The sequence below is a fragment of the Ipomoea nil genome, unplaced genomic scaffold (genome assembly GCF_001879475.1).
Source record: "Ipomoea nil cultivar Tokyo-kokei standard unplaced genomic scaffold, Asagao_1.1 scaffold2926, whole genome shotgun sequence".
NCBI classification, from domain to species: Eukaryota; Viridiplantae; Streptophyta; class Magnoliopsida; order Solanales; family Convolvulaceae; genus Ipomoea; species Ipomoea nil.
In genome coordinates, this window is record NW_017619354.1 from 3130661 (window position 1) to 3154030 (window position 23370).

General features: G+C 36.7%; 4 protein-coding genes and 1 long non-coding RNA gene across 7 annotated transcripts; 3 read left to right on the forward strand and 2 right to left on the reverse strand.

Moving 5' to 3' along the window:
* Positions 1-2255: 2255 nt before the first annotated feature.
* Positions 2256-6933, forward strand: LOC109161722 (angio-associated migratory cell protein). The gene is made up of 13 exons (XM_019310212.1): positions 2256-2302; positions 2935-3180; positions 3305-3429; positions 3525-3578; positions 3743-3784; positions 4176-4295; positions 4458-4603; positions 4683-4830; positions 4927-5010; positions 5408-5523; positions 5684-5742; positions 6260-6350; positions 6478-6933. The coding sequence occupies exons 3-13, from the start codon at positions 3324-3326 to the stop codon at positions 6703-6705; spliced, it is 1194 nt and encodes a 397-aa protein (XP_019165757.1). The 5' UTR covers positions 2256-2302; positions 2935-3180; positions 3305-3323; the 3' UTR covers positions 6706-6933.
* Positions 3704-22950, reverse strand: LOC109161733. Its single transcript, XR_002050950.1, has 3 exons — positions 22866-22950; positions 18364-18375; positions 3704-3714 (listed from the first exon to the last, which is right to left on the reverse strand). It is a non-coding gene; the product is annotated as an uncharacterized LOC109161733 (long non-coding RNA).
* LOC109161724 (3-isopropylmalate dehydrogenase, chloroplastic-like) lies at positions 7713-12147 on the reverse strand. The gene is made up of 7 exons (XM_019310216.1): positions 11776-12147; positions 9966-10286; positions 9723-9884; positions 9565-9639; positions 9335-9444; positions 9181-9253; positions 7713-8248 (listed from the first exon to the last, which is right to left on the reverse strand). The coding sequence occupies exons 1-7, from the start codon at positions 11965-11967 to the stop codon at positions 8057-8059; spliced, it is 1125 nt and encodes a 374-aa protein (XP_019165761.1). The 5' UTR covers positions 11968-12147; the 3' UTR covers positions 7713-8056.
* On the forward strand, positions 15081-19651 carry LOC109161718 (histone-lysine N-methyltransferase, H3 lysine-9 specific SUVH1-like). Of its 3 annotated transcripts, none has more exons than XM_019310207.1 (4): positions 15081-15235; positions 15324-15427; positions 15860-18143; positions 19334-19651. In XM_019310207.1, the coding sequence occupies exon 3, from the start codon at positions 15986-15988 to the stop codon at positions 18086-18088; it is 2103 nt and encodes a 700-aa protein (XP_019165752.1). In that variant the 5' UTR covers positions 15081-15235; positions 15324-15427; positions 15860-15985; the 3' UTR covers positions 18089-18143; positions 19334-19651. The 3 variants fall into 3 exon arrangements, with proteins under 3 accessions (XP_019165752.1, XP_019165750.1, XP_019165751.1); XM_019310205.1 differs by having other exon boundaries at positions 15082-15235; positions 15801-18143; XM_019310206.1 differs by lacking the exon at positions 15081-15235 and having other exon boundaries at positions 15312-15427; positions 15801-18143.
* LOC109161721 (magnesium-protoporphyrin IX monomethyl ester [oxidative] cyclase, chloroplastic) lies at positions 21140-23370 on the forward strand. The gene is made up of 5 exons (XM_019310211.1): positions 21140-21650; positions 22096-22160; positions 22258-22585; positions 22721-22819; positions 22919-23370. The coding sequence occupies exons 1-5, from the start codon at positions 21189-21191 to the stop codon at positions 23180-23182; spliced, it is 1218 nt and encodes a 405-aa protein (XP_019165756.1). The 5' UTR covers positions 21140-21188; the 3' UTR covers positions 23183-23370.

The window sequence follows — 23370 nt, forward strand, 5'->3', positions numbered from 1 at the left end:
AAGTGATGTGTGTGTTCTAGAGGGCAAATTATGATATGCGCACGACTCTAAAACGGTGTCGTTTCCCCTGAAAACGATGCTGTTCTAACTAAAAAAAAAAAAATTGTTCAAAAGGCCATTAACGGCGTTAACAATGTATTCGGTATGAAATTATGAATGTACAGTTATGACATTATGAATGTACAGTTATAGAATTATGAATGTACAGTTATGGAATTATGAACATAGAGCTTCGAAAATTATGAATGTTCGGTATGGAATTATGAATATACAGTATGGAATTATGAATGTACAATTATGGAATTATGAATGTACAGTTATGAAATTATGAACACAAAACTCTGACATTATGAACTTACAATTATGAACATAGAGGCATAGAGCTTCGAAAATTATGAATTTACAGTTATTGAATTATGAATGTACAATTACGGAATTATGAATGTACAGTTACGGAATTATGAATTTACAGTTATGGAATGATGAATGTACAGTTATGAAATTATGAACATAAAACTGTGAATATATGCTCCTATAACGAAGCGGTCTGAAATTTAAAAAATAAAATAAAAAATAACGGTGCCTGACGGCACCGTTACCGTGCCCATGATGCACGCTGGGCACGAGTCCACAGCATAACGACTCGTTCTAGAGTTGTAAAAATAAGTTAACCCGTTTTGTCAAAATTTATATCATAAATTAGGTTATGTTGTAAAAACAAGTTAACTCGTTTTGTCAAAATTTATATCATAAATTAGGTTCTATCAATCGTTATACCGTGCACCAGGGCGCGCCCAGCAATGTACGCCTCGCGCCTCCCAAAATGACGTCATTTTGTTAAGTTGTTCAAAAAAAATCATTTGTTTCGAATGCACTTAAACTCATAACAGAATACACATAATTTAACATAATACATAATACATATAAACTCATAACAGAATACACATAATTTAACATAATACATAATACATATAAACTCTTAACATAATACACATAAACTATAACATAATACACATAAACTCATAACATAATACACATAAACTCTTAACTGAATACACATAAACTCTTAACTGAATTCACATAAATTCATAACATAATACACAAACTTTTAACTGAATACACGTAATGGGGTTTGGTTAACATAATACACATAAACTCATAACTGAATACCCATAAACTCATAACACAATATACATAAAATTTTAACTGAATACACATAATGAGGTTTGGTCTATTCAGATGGACGGAGTGAAGTCAACATGACGTCAGCATGAAACGCGCGCGTTTTGTCCCTGGGCGCATATTGCTATGTGCGGCGTGGTGCACGATATAATTTGGCAGGGTCTATATAGCATTATATTATAAACTCTGAATAAAAATGATGAGATCCAAAATTCATATTTGTAAGGTATAGAATTTCATAATACGAGACACAAAAAAAATCACAATACAAGATGTATGTACATGTTATATATTTACTTATTTTTTAAAATTTAATTTGTGTGCATAATTTGTGTTTATAGACACAGAATTTCACAACTACAAGAAATATAAATTCATAACATAATGTACAATTACTAATTTGTTCTAAAAAATCATATTATTAAAGTATAAAATTTCATAACACAATACACAAAAATTCCAACATTAGACATATACAATGCACAAGGGTCCACATTGTGAATCCTGATCATAATATAAGGATTGCGTTTTGTCCATGTGGGGTTTGCTAGTTTTATCTACATTTATCATTTATTGCCGGTAAGGATCTAGCTCACTGATTTAGTATGTAGTATTTGAGAAAATAGATAAAGATTCGAACCTCAGCAACGGTGGTTTAAGGATTATGTTTAAAATAGACAATTCTTTTGAACACTATATATCATCTCAAATGCTCTATTGAGTCCGGAGAGCTTTTGCAATTGAAGATTCAACATTTTAAAAGAAGAATTATGTTTTGTCCGGTCAAAAAAAAAAATTAACTTACCCGAATATTTAATTTTTTTTTTTAAACATAAATGCTAAACGCCTAAACCTAACCTAAAATCCTAAAATCCTAAAATACATGATCACTAATCATTAAACCCCACCCTTTATCCCCTAAAAACCCCTTCCGCCGGTTGCGGCTCTACGAGACTACGACTCTGCGGCCGTCCCAGACTCCCTCACCGTCACCATCCCAGACTCACGGTCTGCCTCTGCCGGCTGCGGCTCTACGAGACTACGACTCTGCCTCTCTGGTCGGCTGCGGCTCACCGTCACCATCCCAAACTCCTAGTCTGCTGCTCTGCGATTCTGCCAGGTAATTCCTCCATTCTCACTTTGGGTTGTTTTCAATCTTTGCTTCTTTTCTGTGTTGATTAATGCTAATTTGGGTAGTTTTCGGTGTTTACAATTGCAGCTTTGTGTTGATTAATGCTACTTTGGGCTGTTTTCAGTCTTTATTCAGATTGAGCTCTGCAAAGGTTTTGCCACTTTCATGTTGTTCAGCATTAATTTTGCTATTTTTCAACCCATTATATATTTTCAGAATTTCAGTCTCTTTCAGAAAAAAAGCTTTGCTATTATATTTCTTCTCTAAATTGATGCTTGGAATCTTGAATTTCGTGGTAATATTGGTCCTGTCCGGTTGAATTTGTTCTGTTTGCTATATATATGCTAGCTAAAGGTTGTGTATTTGCTCTAATTTAGTTGGCATAGTAATTTTACACCTAGTTATCTTAGTTTATTAAAATTTTCCTGCTTGGAATTGCAAACCATTGAATTGCTTGAAGAATATAGACTTTTTTTTTCATTGGCATCATTCAAAAAACGGGGCCGGGATTCCCCGGAACGGGATCTATTTCGGGGACAGGACTCCTCGCCCCGCCCCGTTGCCATCCATAGCTGCCATCCGCCTAAAATTCCATTTCCCCTGACGCCTTCTGTTCACAGGGATCAGTAATCACAGCTTCACTCTTCCTCTCTTCTGCCAACCTTAGAAGCGACACAGCTCCAGAATTCCCAGAAACGACGTCGTAGTCCGTGTCTCCGTGAGTCATTCCGGTGTGTCCCAGCCAGAAACGACATCGCAGACTCGCATCCGTCGCCAGCGTCACACCCAAAAACGCATTCCAGATTTCCAGTGTGTCGAGCATCTCCGTCGCAATCCGTCCAGTACTCCAGTCCGTCCACAGCCAGGTAAAAATATGTTTCAGTATATATTTCCAGTATAATTTTATGTTGTCTTGTTGATATATGTTTCAGTATTTGTTTCACAGTTTCAGTACTTCAATTAATTATACGTTCCAGTATATATTTTCAGTATTTGTAGAGGCTAAACCATGAACCCTAGCTCTCCTTACCGCCACGAAGAACAAGACGACGACGGCGACGATGTGTTCCTTGACGAAAGCGATATCATACAGGAAATCCCCGTGGATGAAGAAGGTAAAATTTTCCCCTGTATCCAATCTCTTTTCACTATTTTTTTTCCTGTTCTGAAATAATGGTTGATGAACTGAAGTGGTTATGTATTGTAATAGAGCTTCCAGATGCTGATGATGAAGATGGAGATGATGGTATTGAAGGAGCAATAGGTGCTGCATTTAAAATGAACTTATGTTTAATTTTACTCAATTTTGTGGTTATCCAATTGTTTTGCGTTCAGATTTTATACTTGTGTGATTTTCATTTGATGCACTTTTACTTTGTTTTCTTTACTTGATTACTAAACTGGATCCATTTGGCATGATGATTTCAGATGAAGAAGATGATTCAGTGCATATTTTCACAGGTCACAGTGGTAGGCTACTTTGCTGCTTATTAGTTTGAATTAGATGGCAATTGTGGAAACCTTTATTCAATGTAACCTCATATTATGCAATGAGCACTGGCTCTTGTTTCATTTATGAGCCATTCATTGCAGAACTGCTCATCAGTATAGTGTTCACCTATCTGAACTGAATATACAATTATGAAGTGATCATCATTCTTTAAGTAAATATTCTAGTATATTTGTCATCACAATTGAATTTTATGTTCGTCGGAAGTCATGTAGCTACACAAACCCAACTAATGGCCTACCAACCGCGATTAACTTTGTAGCTTTTTTAATCAGTGATATCTAAATTGAAGTTATGTGACTATTTCAGTAGTATTTCTTATTATGAATGCTTCTGTATCAACATTTTTAGGTGAACTTTACGCTGCATGCTGCAGCCCTACAGATGCTACCTTAGTTGCAACAGGGGGTGGAGATGATAGAGGATTTATGTGGAGAATCGGTCAAGGAGATTTTGCTTTTGAGTTACAAGGTGCATGCCAATCTGCTGATTATATACCCTTGTTTGATTTTCTAGCATCTTTATATGCTTGCCAGCTTTGTTAATATGCATCTGCCTTCATCAGATCATCATAATGGTTGTTAATTGTTATTTGGTATTTCTTTACTGACGTATTTTGGGATCTTGTTGCAGGTCACAAGGATTCAGTATCCAGCTTAGCCTTCAGTTTTGATGGAAAGCTGCTTGCGTCTGGAAGCCTTGATGGACTCATCAAAGTTTGGGATGTAGCTTCCAGAAATCTGAAGTGTACACTTGAAGGTCCTGATAAGGGAATTGAGGTGGAATTTCTTCCATATTGTTTGTAACAATTTCTGTGTTTCAGAATTAGCTTTTTAAACTTGAGAATTGTGGTTTCAGTGGCTCAAGTGGCATTCGAAAGGGCATTTGATCTTGACTGGTTCAGAGGATGGTATTGTTTGGCTGTGGAATGCTGACAAGGGTGCTTCTCTTAATATGTTTACAGGTCATGCAGAAAGTGTGACCTGTGGGGATTTCACGCCTGATGGTACTCTCGTTTTGTTCTATGAAATTTATTATTGTTTCCATTTGGGCAAAGTATATTCCAAGTGCAACTCTGATGTTGAATCCTTTCTTGCCAAAGGTAAAACGATTTGTACTGGCTCAGATGATGCAACTTTGAGGATTTGGAACCCAAAGAGTGGTGAAAGCATTCATGTTGTGAGAGGTAAATCTTATTAGTATTTGTCAAGAGCATTGAGTGAGTGAAAAGTAAATGCACTTGCATAATCCATAATTTAAAAAATAAAAATAAAATCAGTGCCAAGTATGCAGGAGAACTTCTATGAAAGTGTTATGAAAACAAATTCCAACTACCTTACCTCATAAACTGCACCTTATTGAAAATGATATACTGACTAGTGTGAAGGACTTTTTGGTGCATATATTGAATTCTTGTTTCAAAAATAGTTTCCAGTGGAGTTGTGAATTTGTGATGGTTGAGGTGGGTAAATCATCAGGAGCAACAAACGGCTAATTTCTCTTGCAGTTGAGGTGCCTTGTTTCTAGATTGACCAATGATTTGTTAGCTGATTGGTAATTATAACAAATCTTTACCATTCTAGGTCATCCATATCACACAGAGGGGCTGACATGTTTGGCAATCAACAAAGATTCAACACTTGTTCTCACGGGTTCAAAAGACAGCTCTGCTCACCTTGTGAACATTGAGACGGGGAAGGTTAGGAGTCCTACCATGATAACACCACTGGAACCTTCATTCCCTTCCAATTTTGATGTATTCATATGAATAGGATTTTTTGAAGTCATGTTCTGGAATAACACTAATACATGCTCTCTCTTTTTTTTCTTTTTTTTTTTTTAAAAAAAAAAATTCTCAGGTTGTCAGCTCTTTGAATGGTCATTCAGATTCAATTGAATGTATTGGATTTTCAGCAAGGTGCAGCCTAGTCTTGACACCCCTATTGCTCTCTATCTCTCTCTCTCTAGGCCTTTTGTGAATGATTTGTTCATTTGTCTAATAAATTAAAAGTTAAAAACAAGATTTAACACCTCAAAATAAATATTAGTAGTAGTAGTAGTTGATTAAACATGACCAGACAAAACCATACGTCCTCATTGGTTGAATTGCAATAAATATTAGTAGTAGTTGTAGATTAAACATGACCAGACAGAGCCATACTTTCTCATTAGTTGAACTAATAGTTGACATGATGAGGCAGGATTGCTTAATTTCTTTCAATAGAAGCCTACTCAGGATTGCTTAATTTCTTTCAATAGAAGCCTACTTTGTTTTTTAAAAAATAAATTTATAAATGTCACTCTGTGATTGGCAAAGAATCTTGAACTTTGTTCTATGCATAGCTTGGGTATGCATTATGGCCTTATTTTCATTTTAATAGTAATAATATAGACTTCAATGTGATTGGTGAAACTTGAAATGACCGTCTTGGCAGCTCTCCTTGGGCTGCAACTGGAAGCATGGATCGGAAGCTCATTATTTGGGATGTACAACATTCATTGCCTCGATGCACATGTGAACATGAGGTTTGTTCGAACTATACATGAACTGACTTATATGATTCTATTATTCTTGCGTTTGGCATCAGTTTCTGTAGGAGTAAAGTTCCCGGCTTGGATGATCTTGTTGTTAATCTTTAATTAATTTGTGCAGGAAGGAGTGACATGCTTGTTGTGGTTAGGCACATCGAGATATGTGGCTACAGGTTGTGTTGATGGGAAAGTACGGGTATGGGATAGCCTTTCAGGAGATTGTGTGAGAACTTTTAGTGGACATTCTGATGCCATTCAATCACTAGCTGCATCTTCAGATGGGAACTTCCTTGTTTCCGTTTCAATTGACGGGACCGCCCGTGTGTTCGAGACACCAGAATTCATGTAAGAAAACGCATCATGACAAACTGCTTTTGCCGCGCCTGTAGTGGAGTATTGTTTGTTCTTGCAACTGGATTCCCTATAACTGAACTGGCTTTGTTTGTTTCTTTACTGATCTGATTTATACAAAAACAAAGAACCAACCATATGGTTTGTGTTTTAATTAATGGAGCCACTTCAAAAAGCATGATGATCCTGTTTTATTAATGATATGAATATTTGCAGTGTCTCAAAATTCTGGTTTGCTAAAGTTGTGTAGCAGATTGGGAGCAAACTCTTCCTCTCTTGTTGTCTTACATTATTATTCACAATATTACAATGTATTCCTCCGTAACTGATCTTTTTTTTTTTTTTAAACCAACAAAACCTCATATATTAATTAAACTAAAAGGTCCATACTGGCAACACAAGAAACAAAGCTCGAAATACAGTCCGAATAATCAACTATGCCCGGACTCGAATTATCCAAAGACTTCTTTGGGGCTAACATATTCCCATCCCGTCTCACAAAGTTTAAGCTTACGAGAGCCAGCTGGTTTAAAAGTAAACAAATATCATGGATGATAAGGCCAAATGGAGCATTGCTGGGATCTCCGTAGACGGCCATTGTTACAAGCTTTGCATCAGTCTCCACCACCACTCGCGTCCACCCCTTCTGCTTGACCCAACTCAAAGCCTCCCGAACCCCTACTCCCTCCGCCTCCCATACCAAAAACAGACCATCCATCATTTCCCACCCCATCCCTATCATGACCCCGTATTCATCCCGAGCTACCCATCCAAATCTCATTCGGCCATGCACATTGTCCATTGCTAGTTAAAATGAATTCATTGAATTCTTCCCAAAAGGTTAAATCTCCAACCCCAAGCCCCCCCCGCCCCCCCTCCCCACACACACCTCGACCTGACAGAGCATCTGGGAAGATGTAAATCATGATAACGTTTTAAGACAATATAATATTTCACCTACTGCACAAGATTACTAATAAAATTATAAACAAGTGACAATTTCCATTTATAAAGCATAGATTGTTGGAAGCGATTACTCAACGTGGTGATGACATGAAATGATAGAACAATATTCCCTTGCAATTGTTGCCCTGATGAGAACAAATCAATCTACTTTCGTGCAAGATTGCGAAACATTTTTATTCTGCCACAGTGCAGATAAAAGTTGAAAGCTTATGGGATGTTACAATTAACAGTAATATCTATCTGCTTCCATATTCCCAACGAAGCATGGCTATCTCCAGCTTCAAACGGTTAAACTGCACATTTGAAAAACCCAATTGACTTGAACCTATCGAAAAAAAAAAAAAAAAAAAAAAACACTCATGATATATACGCATCAGCATCGTTCAGAGATGGTCACAGATTGCATTTGTAAATTCAGTAGTTGATGAGTGCCCCCCAAGGTCAGCAGTTCGGTACTTTCCATCTGCAATTGTCGTCAGGATAGCATCCTGGATATGGTCAGCTTTATCATTAAGCTCCAGATGGCGTAACATTGCAACACTGCTCAAGAGCAAGGCAGTTGGATTGGCCATGTTCTACAGAGATATAGCAGCAGTTAAATGACTAACTACAACTGGGCACAAAGCTTCTATACAAAACATTAAAATCAGAATATTTTAATTCAGTCCCAAGGCATGACCTATGGTGAACACTATTGAAATCTTAGTCATGGCACCTATAAATCATCATCTAAGAAAATTCAGTATCTAATCAAATGAGAATACCAACATGACTAATATTTTCTTTGTAAACATCTACAGTCTAAATACTCTCAAATTTAACGGATAGACTATTATGACTAAATGGAAAAAATTCAACATATATGCAAGGTTCAATCAATCAAGGTATAAAAGGGGCCCAAATGAAAAAAATAAAATTTAAAAAAAAAATGAAGGTTTATTTTCACCTTCTTACTAAGGGTGTGTCTGGTTCATGGTTTACACTTTACACACTAGGAATGAGAATCAAAATCATAGTTAGTGTTTGGTTGACAACTTTTTAAAACATAATTATGAATTTTGATTACCCCTTCAATTAAATATCTCATTGTCTAATTAAAAAGGGGTATCATTTTATCTTATTGGTAATCTAATTTTTAAGTTTGGATTAGACTTAGATTTTTGTTTTGATTTTTTTTTTGTTCATATTGATGCTTTTGATGTCATTATATTAGGATCAATTGCCTTGATTTTTGGTTTTTGTATTTTTAAAACATTTATGCCCATAGGGTTATATACAACCAAACATCAATATTGGTAATCATTCCAATTCCACCCTACTACCAAACATGCAAAATACTTTCACCAAAACCCATTACCATTACCAAGTATTTGATTCCCATTCCGATTTCAATTCCCATGTGCAAACCAAGCACACCCTAAGTACTAACACAACTGAGAATAACAATTCCAGAATAGGAGCATCAGTGTACCAAAAAAAAACTATGTACAGTAACAGTAATGCAAACCTTTCCAGCAATATCAGGTGCTGAACCATGCACAGCCTCAGCTAGAGCAATACCTCCCTCACCTATATTGCAGCTGCACAGGAACTTAAGTCTTAGAGATACAAGGCAAATTCAACTTCACATGAGGCAAAGTCACCAAAAAAAAAAAACATACCTAGCTGTTAAACCCAAACCTCCAATCAAACCAGCACAAAGGTCACTGATAATGTCTCCATAAAGATTGGGCATCACCAAGACATCAAAGAGAGCTGGATTTTTCACTAGCTGTATGATGAAACAAAAATAGTTTTACCAAGGTCGCATACTAATACATTGCATTCATTTTCAATAATCTAGATGAACAGAAGAAAATCTTTATTCACAATACAAAGTGATCATAGATACCATCAGACAGCAATTGTCAATGACAACTTCCTCATACTTTATCTCAGGGTATTTCTCTGCAACCTCACGACAACACTGGAACAATAAACTGAAAGTTAGTTTATGAGTGATGGATGCATTGTGCCTTAACAAAGAAAGCATATGAAGTGAAGAAAAACCTTGAGGAAAAGGCCATCAGTTTTTTGCATGATATTGGCTTTGTGAATAGCAGAGACTCTTTCTCTTCCATTGGTTTTGGCATAGTGAAATGCATACTCTGCAACCCTCAAACTTGCTTGACGTGTTATGATCTTTAGGCTTTCAACCACCCCTCTCACCACCTGAACAAGAGAAAATAAGTCTTATCTTATCTAGATATACATATCAGATATATTTGTGGCATATTCTGCAAAGAAACTCACTTGATGTTCAAGACCACTGTACTCTCCTTCGGTATTTTCACGAATAGTGATAAGATTCACATCATCATACCGAGTCTTATACCCAGGAAGGCTGTTGCAAGGTCTGACATTGGCATAAAGATTGAGCTCTTTCCTCAACGTAAGGTTCAATGAGCGGTGACCCTTTCCGATTGGTGTGGCCATTGGCCCTTTTAAACCAATCTTATTTCTTCGTACAGATTCAAGACTCTCCCAAGTAAGAAAACTCTGGGTTCTAGGGTCTATTTCCGTCCCCACATAATGTTCTTCCCATTCAATTGGCACATCAGCAACTCTGAATATCTGCATTATGCTATATTGATTTAAGATAACAGCATTTAACCTCACATTTTTTCAACCAAGGAATAAGGAATCTAAAAATGGGAAACATCTTTAATTTAAAAGATCATGGCTGAAGCAGCTCTACTATATTTCCCTTTACTAAAATTACATACATCTGTGGGAAGACATATTCTAGGTTTTTGAATGGTATTAAATCTGACTAAATAGCTTGAGCTTAGAGTTCTGCATCTCACTCCACAGTCAAAAGCCCCAGGATAGAGCAAGGAAGTGAAGGCAAAGAGGAGAATGGGAAGATAAGAACTTAGTGTGTGTTTGGTTCGCAAATGGGAATCGGAATCGAAATGGGAATCAAATACTTGGTAATGGTAATAGGTTTTGGTGAAAGCATTTTGAATGTTTGGTAGTAGGGTAGAATTGGAATGATTACTAATATTGATGTTTGGTTATGTATAACCCTATAATGGGAATAGAGGTTTTAAAAATACAAAAACAAAAAAATCAAGGTAATTGATCCTAATATAATGATATCCAAAGCACCAATATGAACAAAAAAATCAAAACAAAAATTTAAAAGTACTAATCCAAACTTAAAAATATTACTAATAAGATGGAATGATACTCATTTTTAATTAGGGAATGAAGTTTTTAATTGAAGGGGTAATCAAATCCCATAGTTGTGTTTTAAAAAATTGTCAACCAAACACTAACTATGATTTTGATTCTCATTCCTAGTGTGTAAACCCATGAACCAAACACACCCAAGTCCATAAAAACTAGCAAATACTTAAAGTTCAATCTTCATAACACCAACATCTTGATAAAACATAATTATGACAGTCATTTCTCCAATTAGATTGTTGAGGATAGTCAAATGGAAAACACAACAAAAGGATTGTGAAGGCAGGGGGCATGGGCAGATAAGAACGTCATGTCCAAAAAACTAGCAAACACTTAAAGCTCATTCTTGAAAACCTGATGTCTTGAGAAAAGATAAGCATGGCACCTGTTATTCTATTTAGGTAGTTAACTTCAAATGAAAAATACATGACAGATTGAAAGTTTTACATTAGTTGCACTATACTTTAGAGGTTGAGAATATTAAAGCAACCACATTCTTTTGAAATAAGTCAATAACCACAATCTGGGCAAGTACTCGTTGCAAGTTCATGTACATGAGCTACGAGCCTACGACCAAGTAATTCTACTTGCACAGCGAACATTTCAAGTTCTGTTAGCATTGCAGCCTTTTCGGTTTTTTTTTTTTTTTTTTTTTTTTTTTTTTTTTTTTTTTTTATCACATGAAAAAGCCAATTCCATGGATACTCTAACCTGTGGGATTTCAGTTTTTACATGCTTTTTCACTTTCACGGAAAGAACTCTGACAAAATTTACCTTCAGTTTTGCAGTAATCACACATATTTGGCATTAAATAAGCTCCGGACAGCAGTAAAAAGCAAAATAGTTTTGGTAATTCCAATGATAGACGGACCTGCTTGACAGACTCGGCGATTTCGGGGCCGATGCCATCACCGGGGAAGAGAGTGGCTCGGATCAAATTGGAATTTGGCCCAGCCGCCGCTGCAGAAGCGAAGCTTCTATTGAAACCCCCGGCCGAAGCGACAGTTGAAGTGCTGTTAAGGAAGTTGCTTCGGAGGAGCCGTCTTGCGATTTGAGAAGCCATCGTCGATGATCGCCTGTGACTATCGATCAATCGGAGCACTTATTACCAGCGAGGAAAAAAGAAAGAGGTTCCGATTGGATTTTAATTTAATTTTATGAGAGAATATTGTTTGTGTGACCTTGCGTAACTGTAGCTCCTTCAAGTCTGCATTGCGTCGATCTACGGCGGAGAAGAGTCAACTGCTTCCTCTGATCCAATATTTGATGGCCACGTAGATCGCAAATTTGCAATTACAATTTGTTTGGTTCATATAAAGGATTTTTTTTTTCTAATTAATACTTTTAAATTGAGATTGAGATTATTTTTAAATAAAAAATAAAAAAAATTGAGATTGAGATTTGAGAATTCCATTCATACGAAGCATTTTTTTTCTTTTTTTCTTTTTCTCTTTTGAGTTTGAATTTTTAAAATATGTCACAGAGTGGCTTTCCCAGATCAGAGGATATGGATTTGAGCTTTAGTTGGGATAGTATTAACTCTTTGTCCTTCTGTAGATTGAGAAAATAGCTATGAACAAATACTACATTGTAACAGACTCACAAACAATTCTTAATAACATATAATAAAAGTTTTAGCTAGATATAATTGTTCCTTTATAAAATTATTAAAGTCTTCCTTGTACTAATTGAATACCTTGAGGTCTCTCCACCAAATTTCTCCATTCGCAATACAATGATTTTGAAAGAAATTATTAGAAATTTATGGGAAAAAAAAAACATACATTTAGTGTAAAAGAAGACCTGCATATGAAGGAAAAAAAAAAAAACAAGTAGCTTAATTTGACTATTGTACACTCAATTTTAAGTTTTAAATGACAAATTTACTTAAATACCAATTAAGGACCATTTACTAGAATACTACAATAGATTATGATCAATTTTAGCAATTTTGTAGGTTTAGTACTACTTGTGCATATGCATTTATAGTCGGGGACCATATTGAAAATTAACTTATTTTGTTAATATTTATTAAGTTTTAATTTATTTGTCAAGGTTATTCTTATTAACTTAAATAATAAATAATATCCGATGCAAATTGATTTTTGCTGCATAAAAAAATTAAAATAAAATATAACAAAGCTTGCATAAGTGGTTAATGACTTTGTGGTCTAGTGACACCAAGTTACTCTCTCATCTAACATATACTCTAATTCAGTCTAAGCCATTAGGTAAAAACTTGTGTGAAATCGTCTCACGGGTCTCACTCCGTGAGGCAGGTCGGATCTTTGATTAATACAACTAAATATTTGACTTATTAATCAAATATTTGACCAATTAATCAAAGTTTTGACACATCTCATAGATTGAGACATGTGAGACGATCTCACGCAAGTGTTACCTAAGCCATTAAAGCATCCACAATTCTTCTCACATATTTTCTTATTGAGTTAATACCCAAAATCGTCCCCGACTATAGTGGTTTTTCTCAATTTCGTCCTAAACAACTTTGGTGACCTAATATCGTCCCAGACTTTTGTGTTTCGCTCAATTTAGTCCCAGACTTTTGTATTTTTCTCAATTTAGCCCCTCATTTGTTATTCTGTCCATTTGGTGTTAAATAAATAGACAATTCAGTAATTTTAATATTGGCATCTCTTTACTCATAGACATGTGAACTGCGAAATCTTTTTTTTTTTTTACGAATTACCCCATAATTACTCCTAAAACTGCGAATATAAAATTTGATTTGCAGGTCCGGGAGTAATTCTAGGTGTAATTCGTACAAGAAAGAGGAATTTCGCACTTCACAAGTTGAAAGTAAAGAGAGATCAATATTGACATTACTGAATTGTCCCTTTATTTAACACCAATTTGACGAATAACAAATGGAGGACTAAATTGAGCGAAACACAAAAGTCTGGGACGATATTAGGTCACCAAAGTCGTTTAGGACGAAATTGAAAAAAACCACTATAGTCGAGGACGATTTTGGGTATTAACTCTTTTCTTATTTTGTAGGTTAACTTTTTCACATCACCATCTAATCTTCTCTCTTGTTTGATCTCCAACCCTTTCCACATTTTCTACTTATTTTGTAGACTCTATTCTTTCACATCATCTATTATTTTATTAAATTTACTGTAATTTTAATTTTAAATTTTGATTTTAAATGAAAATAAATTGAAATAAATAAGTAAAATTTGAATTAAAAGATAAAATTTCAAATACATAAATAAAAATAAAAAGTTAGTTATTATTATTTTTAGAATAAAAAAAAAAACATTTGTCTCACTGGTCTGGCCCACCGCTGGAGACAAAATTATTAAAAGAAATACAGAAAACGTGTTGGTGGGGACCAGTTGTGCCCACCAACATGCGTGCGTTACGTAGCAGTTGTCCCTTGTGTACTTACGTCTATGTGACAGTTGTATACTTGTATCTCGGGATTATCAAGAAACTTAAATGTATTATGAAGTGGACCTCAATTTCAATTATATTATAAATGCTTTGTCGATAATAAAAATAAATCAAAATAATTACCATACAATAATACATTACAAATACATAAATACAAATAAAAAATTAGTTATTATTAGTATCGTTATTTTTATCTTTAGAATTTTAAAAAAATCATTTGTCTCACTGGTCTGGCCCATCGTTGAGACAAAAGAATTTGAAAAAGAATACAGAAAATATGTTGGTGGGAACAGTTGTCCTCCACCAACATACGTGCATTACGAATGCACGCCCACAATCTTCTATTCTTTATCCGGAGAGATAGTTCTTTTCGAAGAAAGAGATCTCCTCCCCTCCATAGCAGTTTAACCCTATCGATGCACGACACGTGCCCGATACATGCACCATCGTTTTTTTTTTTTTTTAAATCTAACTTTTTCCAGATAACTCGAAAAATAAAAATAATGGTGATGCTTTTATAGGAGACCGATAACATCTATTAAATAGGTAAATTTTTTTTTTTTGAAGAAATAAAAAGAAGTTTTAAAGTTGAGAGAAAAGGAATAACAATTCTCGCATCAAACATGGTGTTAAGGTGTGAACCAAACTCCAGATAAGTTGTCCGTTTGGATGGAAGGACGGACCCACATGGACCTTGATAAAGAACGTGGGAAAGTGTGCTACAAATTACAATTCCATCCGGGAGGAAAGTACCGTAAAAACATTTCATCAAACTATTATTTTTAATCGCACTAACCGGCAGTGTACTTGGCAAACCCGTCAATTTCAAAGGAACACACCTCTCCTTGATCTCTCTCTCTCTCTCTCTCTCTCTCTCTCTCTGTATTCTCACTTCGCTCTCAAATCCTCAGGTACTTGTTTTTTCGGTTTTGTTTCCAGTTTGCTTCAATTTCTGATCCATTTTATTTTATTCGCTTTACATGTCATTTTCATTTCCAGAACACAGAGAACCAAGGAGATGCCGGCTTTATTTATTCTCACTTGCTCTTCTGTGTTTGCTACCGCTCTGATATGATAAAAGGTCGTCTTCAATCTCCACTTGGGTGAGCTTAATTTATGCTTTTGCATGTAATTTTTTTATTTTTATTTTTTTCTTAGTTCTAAAAGAGGTTTTTGAATCTGCGGTTTTGGTGTTTAGTTCACTTAGGGTTTTCCCCTTTCATTTCGTGCGAACCTTGGCTTGCTTGGGCTTAATTTATGGTTTTCTTACTTTCTCAAGTTCGAATCTGCTTTTTGTTGTTGACCTCAATTAGGGTTTTTTTTTTCCTGTTCATTTCGCTAGAGTTTGAACTTTTTTTTTTTTTTCTCTGTTTCCATATGTTGGCTGTTTCACTGATTTTCTTGTGCTTACATGTCTGGGACCAATATGAATCAGTAATTAAGTTATGTTCGCATCTCTTGACGATTTGTTGACAGGTCACATTTGGTCTTTTGCTGCACATTCTAATAAAAAAACATTTTGTTCTTCCAACAAGATCTGTGGCTGTACATCTGTTGTTCTGCATAGCAATTAGAAGTTTAAAAAGGGTGGAAGTTAGTGTTTTGGGGACTTATTGGAGCAAAGTTTGTGACTTTTGTTTCTGGATTGGGTTTTTGGTGTAATGGAGCAAGGTACAACATCAAACTCAGTTCCAGCAGCTGAGCCTATTGATAAGTCTAGGATCTTGGATATAAAGCCCATGAGATGTTTAGTTCCAGTATTTCCATCTGCAAATGGGATGTCAGCAAGCGGTGCTCCCCAACCTTCACCCTTTACTTGTGTTCCTCCATCTGGTCCTTTCCCTCCTGGAGTTGCTCCTTTTTACCCATTTCTGGCTCCAAATGACTCGGGTAGACAAACTGAGCAAACTCCATTTGGTTTTACTCAGCCTATTTCCCCTGTTCCTTTGAACTCATTCAGAACTCCGATGTCAAATGGTGATACTGGGAGGTCAAGGAGGACCACAAGAACTGTTGTAGAAGATGATGGTTATAGTGACCAGAGTGATCAGTTTGACTTTGGCGTTCATGTGAATGATGTTGAAGACACCAGTACTGCGAGGAAAAGGGGAAGACCTTCGAGAAAGACAAGGAGACATGCCCATCAAGGTGAACCACCTGCTGAGGTGGACTATGAACCTATTCTACATGGTTTCCTTGAATCATTTAAACTAACTGAAATAGATATGTTTAAAAAAGCTGATGGTGACAAGGATCTAGTTGGACGCATATTATTGGTTTATGATTTGTTCCGAAGAAAGATGACCCAAATTGAAGAGATGAAAGACCCATCTCCAGGATCTGCCAGACGTCCAGACTTGAAGGCTGGGACAATGTTGATGACGAAAGGAGTTCGTTCGAATCAGACAAAGAGGGTCGGGAATGTACCCGGGATTGAAGTTGGTGATATCTTCTTTTTCAGGATGGAGTTATGCGTGGTTGGATTACATTCTCCAAGCATGGCTGGAATAGATTATATGAGTGTCAAGTTATCTACGGATGATGAGCCTATTGCTGTCAGCATAGTCTCATCAGGTGGATATGATGATGAGGGGGATGATGGGGATGTGCTAATTTACACTGGCCAGGGTGGAGTACAGAGAAGGGATGGACAAATGTTTGATCAGAAACTTGAAAGGGGAAATCTTGCTCTGGAAAAGAGTCTGCATCGTGCCAACGACGTAAGAGTTATTAGGGGTGTGAAGGATACTTGGACTACTGGGAAGATTTATGTCTATGATGGTTTATACAAAATTCAGGAGTCATGGGCAGAGAAAAATAAGTCTGGATGTAATGTTTTCAAGTACAAATTGGTTAGAACACCTGGACAGCCTGAGGCTTATGTCTTGTGGAAATCAATTCAGCAATGGAAGGATGGTATTAGTTCAAGGACTGGGGTCATCCTTCCAGACCTAACTTCTGGTGCGGAGAGTCAACCAGTTTCTCTAGTAAATGATGTTGATGATGAGAAGGGACCTGCTTATTTCACATACATTTCAACTCTTAAAAACCCAAAGCCCTACGAAATGCCTAGTCATTCTTTCAGCTGTCATTGTCATGGTGTATGCCAGCCTGGGGACTCCAACTGCTCTTGTATCCAGGGAAATGGAGGTTTTCTGCCTTATAATGCACTAGGGGTTCTCTTGACCTACAAGGCTTTGATACATGAGTGTGGTCCATCCTGCCCTTGCCCTCCCAATTGCCGAAATCGATTATCTCAAGCAGGCCTTAAGGTCCGGCTCGAGGTCTTTAAAACAAAGAACAGAGGTTGGGGACTTAGGTCCTGGGATCCTATTCGTGGAGGTTGTTTTATCTGTGTGTATGCCGGAGAAGTCATTGATGCATCTAGGTCAGATGAATTTGGAATTGATAGCGAAGATAATTATATATTTGATGCCTCCCGGAACTATCAGCCGTTGGAAAAGGTACCTGCTGATAGTGGTGATTCTGCCAAAGTCCCATTTCCTCTTGTTATAAGTGCAAAAAACAATGGGAATGTAGCTCGGTTCATGAACCATAGTTGTTCACCCAATGTGTTCTGGCAGCCAGTTGTACGTGAAAGTAACAATGGTGCTTTTTACCATATTGCCTTTTTTGCCATCAGGCATATACCTCCCATGCAGGAATTAACCTTTGATTATGGGATGGTTCGGTCTGATAAAGCAGAGCAAATGAGGAAGAAGTGCTTGTGTGGATCATTAAACTGCAGAGGATATTTTTACTAGTCATCAACCTGGAGTTATGGGGGTTCTACATATCTAATATATCCTTTGCATAAAGGTTAGTAACCTCTATTCTCCTGTTCCTATTCAACAATTTTCTCCCATTTTAGCTGCTTATGTTGACTTCTCAGTGCTTTGTTTATTGAAATTGTATGAGTGGTGTTTCTATCCTGTGAAAGTTTTGGTTGCACTTGACTAGTTTGGATTTAAAGTACAGAACTATCCTCATTGAAGAAAATCTAATTAAGAACATTCCATTTAATAGAAAAGTAGAAAACAGGATGAATTCACTCTGCTTTCTCAATCTAAACTTGTAAAAAATATTTTAATGATCTTCATGAGGTGTAAAATAACTGTTCAGGTAAATCTTTTTGTAACTGATTGAGGTGTAAAATTTGTTATAAAAATGTTTTGATAAATGTTTTGTAGCCAATTGACACCTGAAAATGTCATTTAGTTGTAGAATTCTAGTCTAAGTGGACTTTTAGGTCCTTTTAGGATTTGGGGTTTATTTTGGGTTGGTGTCTATGCTGGTTATAGTGAAAAGTTATTCTAGTCTGGTTTGAAAATTGAAATGAATATAGTGATTTAAACTGAGATAAATGATACCGTGTTTGATGTTGCACCAACAAATTTATAGTCTCAAGTGTTTAGTAGTCTAGGCAGATCCATTTATAGTCTCTAGATACTTGTGGTTATGGGGGATTTCAGACACCATAAACATATAGTTTCTGTAAAGGAGTACAAAAAAGCATACTGGTTTCCAGCAAAAAAAGGTTAGAAAATTCTGATTTGAATCCCTGTATTCTTGAATTTTATTAAATTACTGTGGGTTCTTACTACTGAAAAACTTCTAGAAGTTGCAAAGGGCATGTGGTAATGCAGCATGTCACATTTTGTACATTGGTATTGAACTATTGATGCATGTCTCTTCTGGAATTTAAGAAGATCATGAAGTTGACCAGGACTAGAAGTCTTAGTGCTTCATGCGTGCATGTGTGTTTATTTATTTATAGCCTAATACTTTAGTAATTACAGTTGAGGCATGCACTACAGACTGCTTAAAAGGAAGGGAATTATTGTTGTGATTTATTTCTGGATTTGTTATTTACTCATTTTCCTTCCTTGCTCCATACCCTTCTCTCTCATTGCCAAGCGTAATAGTGCTGTGAAGAAATCTGATATCTTTGCTCCGGGAATTCACTTGTGAAAATATAATTGCTGATATACTGTTATTTCTTTTGACAGATGACAGGAAAAAGTTCCAGCAATGCCCTGATACATGGCCCGGAAATGTTGTATTATGTAGGTCTATAGACAAAAATGGTAGCGGTTGTTTTTGTGGCAGTAGCTTGTAGGCTTGCCGGAACTATGTATTTTATGTAGCTTTTGCTGATGACTAATATATTAGGATTGTATCATGTAGCACAGAACTCCATTGCACAGAGTTCTTGCTTGGATTTTTAATCTCTCGCCCTCTTCGGCTAGGCATTGTAACTTTTGCAAGACCGTTTTGTTTATCATGGGATTTGTTAGTTATCCGACTCGCAGTCTTGTTTTCCCTAATCTAGGGTTCTTGCTTTCTCTCAACTTTTTGATGTTCTTAAATGTGATTTTGCAGTTTGATATATAGGTTTAAACCCTAAATCTGAGGGCTTCTCGCCTCTTGCCATGGGGATGAGGCAGGGTATGAGTGCTTTGCTTTTTTTTTTTGGTTAAAATTTTTTCCTCCAGGTTGAGATCCTCTCTCAGATTCGAATTGAGTAATTGCTATGCATTATACCTACACTCAGCCTTTCGATGAGTTGTCTCGGGGGTTTTGCAGTTTGATACATGGATTGATGGAGTATTAAGATGTTTGTTTATGGAGATAAAAGTGTTGAGCATTCATATTTGTTGGATTTGGCTCATTAGTAATGTGAAGGAGAGGACACAACTTTGTTGAAAATACAACATTGTTATATATGGCATCAAACAATTTCTAGTATAGGGATAACCTTAGTCAAGTTAATTAGGTTGTTGATTTAATAACTATAAGGAATGATCAATTGACCTTTATGGTTTGAGCCGAGAAATATTCTTGAAGATACAAGATCAACTACAGAAAATTACTTGTGTCAGGCAAAATAACTCTTGAAATATTATTCTATTATTGTACCCCCAATTATTTCATTATAAATCCCATTAATTCTCATTATTTTATCAGTATTCTACCATCAAACTTGACTCTCCATTATTTCACCATAAATAGCCATTGTCCACCCTCAAATAGTCATTAATATAATCTACCATGAATGTCTTGCCATGAATACTATGTCCTCTACCACTATAAAAAGACTCTACAACCAACAAGGGAGGAGACCAAGCTCTATAGCTCTACTTCAAGCTACTCAAGTTCGAGAATAGTATTTCTACAAATTCTATACACTCCACAGACTCTATGAATTATTCCTAGCTTGAGTGCAACAACGTACATGCATCTCCACACTTCAAAACATAGTGAAATTCAATTTGATTCATCTTAAAAATGCATGTAATTTTTGTTTTTACTTCAATTTTCACATTAAACCCCTTGTGTCTTGTCCTATACATATGACTCTAGAACTAACATGCGCAATAAGAGAATTATGTGGGAAATAAATTGTAATTCCGTGAGGAAAGAATAAAGGTGAATGTTACAAATTTAAGATTGCTGAGCTAAACTGCATCAGCATTGGTGTTCCTTCCATTTACTCCACAATTATCTTATCAGCTTTGGATTGGTAAAGAATCTGCAACTCCAGATTCTACCCAAGTTAAAGATACTATACTACTACTGAATATTGTCACTGTGCAATGCTATAAAGATTTTTATTATATTGTGAAGAAGATTAAGTATAGATTGTGTACCAATAACATTGTGAAACGTACCATGAACAACATCAGCCACAAAATACACAAAATGACCATGTAATCAAGCTGGCCTGTCACAGTATGCCACATGTCAGACCAATATTTAATCCCATGGATTTCTTTGGATGAGATGATATTCCATCACTTTCATCCAATTATATATCCTCTCCAGCACCCATAGCTTCACAGTACACTCTACCCAGAAAAAAAAATGGCAGCAGAAATGGCATTGGTAAAGCCCATATCGAAGTTCGGCGCCACCGCCACTCCGCGGCTGAGCGGCAGCCGGAAACTGGCACCCTTCAGCGTGAGAATGTCGAGCGCCACCACGTCGCAGGCGGCGGCGGAGAAGGGGAGCAAGGCGTCGACGAAGAAGGGGATCAAGGAGACGCTGCTGACGCCGAGGTTCTACACGACGGACTTCGACGAGATGGAGATGCTGTTCAACACGGAGATCAACAAGAACCTTAACAACTCCGAGTTCGAGGCGCTGCTCCAGGAGTTCAAGACGGACTACAACCAGACCCACTTCGTGAGGAACAAGGAGTTCAAGGAAGCCGCCGACAAGCTTCAGGGCCCTCTCCGTGAAATCTTTGTCGAGTTCTTGGAGAGGTCTTGCACTGCTGAGTTCTCCGGCTTCCTTCTCTACAAAGAGCTCGGTAGGAGGCTCAAGGTGTGCCCTTTTTCCTCTAAATTACACAAATCTATCTTCCATTTTAGTATTCGTTGGACATTGAAACCTAATTGTAACTGAACCATTTGGGAATGCTTTTCCATTTTGTTTAAAAAAATGTTCTTTTTCCTATCTACTATCTATCTTTATGATTAAATATGAACATTATGGTTCGCCCAACGAGACTAGCTCAGTTGGTTCGACTGATCAACTTAAAGTCTTGCTCCAGCAAGCTGACCCGGGGGTCCTTCGAAGACCTTGACTGATTAGAGATATACTGACATGGTTCTCTTTGTTGAGTTGAGTATATAATCATTCATGTGCAAATCCAATTATAAGAACTAGACCAAAGGTCATGGATTTGAATCTCTACGTCACCTGATAGGCGACTATGGTTAATTTGGTTTGGTCGGACTGCTAACATAGTTTTGAAATGGTTTTGCAGAAAACAAACCCTGTGGTTGCAGAGATATTTTCTCTCATGTCCAGGGATGAAGCTCGCCATGCTGGGTATGCTCTAAACCTTGTCCTTTTTACCCAAATCCCACAAGGGTGTCTGAGGAAATTAACATTTTGTGAAAATTGTTTTATGGTTTGAAATTTGCAGGTTCTTGAACAAGGGATTATCTGACTTCAACCTGGCATTGGACTTGGGTTTCCTGACAAAGGCCAGAAAGTACACTTTCTTCAAGCCCAAGTTTATCTTCTATGCAACATACCTGTCTGAGAAAATTGGGTACTGGAGATACATTACCATATACAGACACCTCAAAGCCAATCCCGAGTTCCAATGTTATCCCATTTTCAAATACTTTGAGAACTGGTGCCAGGATGAGAACCGCCATGGGGACTTCTTCTCTGCTCTCATGAAGGCACAGCCCCAGTTCCTTAATGACTGGAAGGCTAAGTTGTGGGCTCGCTTCTTCTGTCTTTCGGTAAATATATATAATGCTTAAACTACGTTTTTACTCTAATATATATTGAGTAGTCTCTATTGCCTCTGATATGGACAATTTCGAGTATTTGTTCTGAAGAAAAGAACGACCTCACTTTTCTTACATTAAATGCAGGTTTACGTGACAATGTATCTCAATGACTGTCAAAGAACTGCTTTCTATGAAGGCATAGGACTTGACACTAAAGAATTTGACATGCATGTTATCATTGAGGTGAATTTTGTTCTATTTAACACAACTATCTAGTTAAAAAAAAAACATTGAAGTTTAGCAGTTGAAACGCTTGTGAAACTTCGTTTTAATTTGTTGCAGACAAACCGAACCACAGCTAGAATCTTCCCTGCTGTGCTTGATGTTGAGAACCCGGAGTTCAAGAGGAAGTTGGACAGGATGGTGGAGATTAACCAAAAGCTGCTTGCAGTTGGGGAGACGGACGACATTCCTTTGGTGAAGAATTTGAAGAGAATCCCTCTGGTAGCCGCGCTCGTGTCTGAAATACTTGCTGCCTATCTCATGAAACCAGTTGAATCGGGTTCTGTTGATCTTGCAGAGTTTGAACCGCAGCTCGGGTACTAATCAAACTCTTTTCTTCCCTTGTGCTGGGTTCAAATTGGGAAACTCAGCCGGTTTTCTTTCCATTGTATTGAGAAATATTTAGTGCATGATGAAACTGGAGAAACACTGTTAGAACATTACCTTGTATTTTCTTGTATAATTCATAGTATGAGTTTCTGAAAGTGTCTGGCCTCACAGTTTTCTGTTGA

Coding starts and splice junctions, on each gene's coding strand:
- LOC109161722 (XM_019310212.1), top strand. CDS start 3,324: ATGAACCCTAGCTCTCCTTACCGCCACGAAGAACAAGACGACGACGGC. Junction 3,430..3,524: donor AATCCCCGTGGATGAAGAAG/GTAAAATTTTCC, acceptor GTATTGTAATAG/AGCTTCCAGATGCTGATGAT. Junction 4,604..4,682: donor GTCCTGATAAGGGAATTGAG/GTGGAATTTCTT, acceptor TTGTGGTTTCAG/TGGCTCAAGTGGCATTCGAA.
- LOC109161724 (XM_019310216.1), bottom strand. CDS start 11,967: ATGGCTTCTCAAATCGCAAGACGGCTCCTCCGAAGCAACTTCCTTAAC. Junction 10,287..11,775: donor TCGCCGAGTCTGTCAAGCAG/GTCCGTCTATCA, acceptor AGCATAATGCAG/ATATTCAGAGTTGCTGATGT. Junction 9,254..9,334: donor GGTTTGGGTTTAACAGCTAG/GTATGTTTTTTT, acceptor GTTCCTGTGCAG/CTGCAATATAGGTGAGGGAG.
- LOC109161718 (XM_019310207.1), top strand. CDS start 15,986: ATGGAGCAAGGTACAACATCAAACTCAGTTCCAGCAGCTGAGCCTATT.
- LOC109161721 (XM_019310211.1), top strand. CDS start 21,189: ATGGCAGCAGAAATGGCATTGGTAAAGCCCATATCGAAGTTCGGCGCC. Junction 21,651..22,095: donor AGCTCGGTAGGAGGCTCAAG/GTGTGCCCTTTT, acceptor ATGGTTTTGCAG/AAAACAAACCCTGTGGTTGC. Junction 22,586..22,720: donor CTCGCTTCTTCTGTCTTTCG/GTAAATATATAT, acceptor CATTAAATGCAG/GTTTACGTGACAATGTATCT.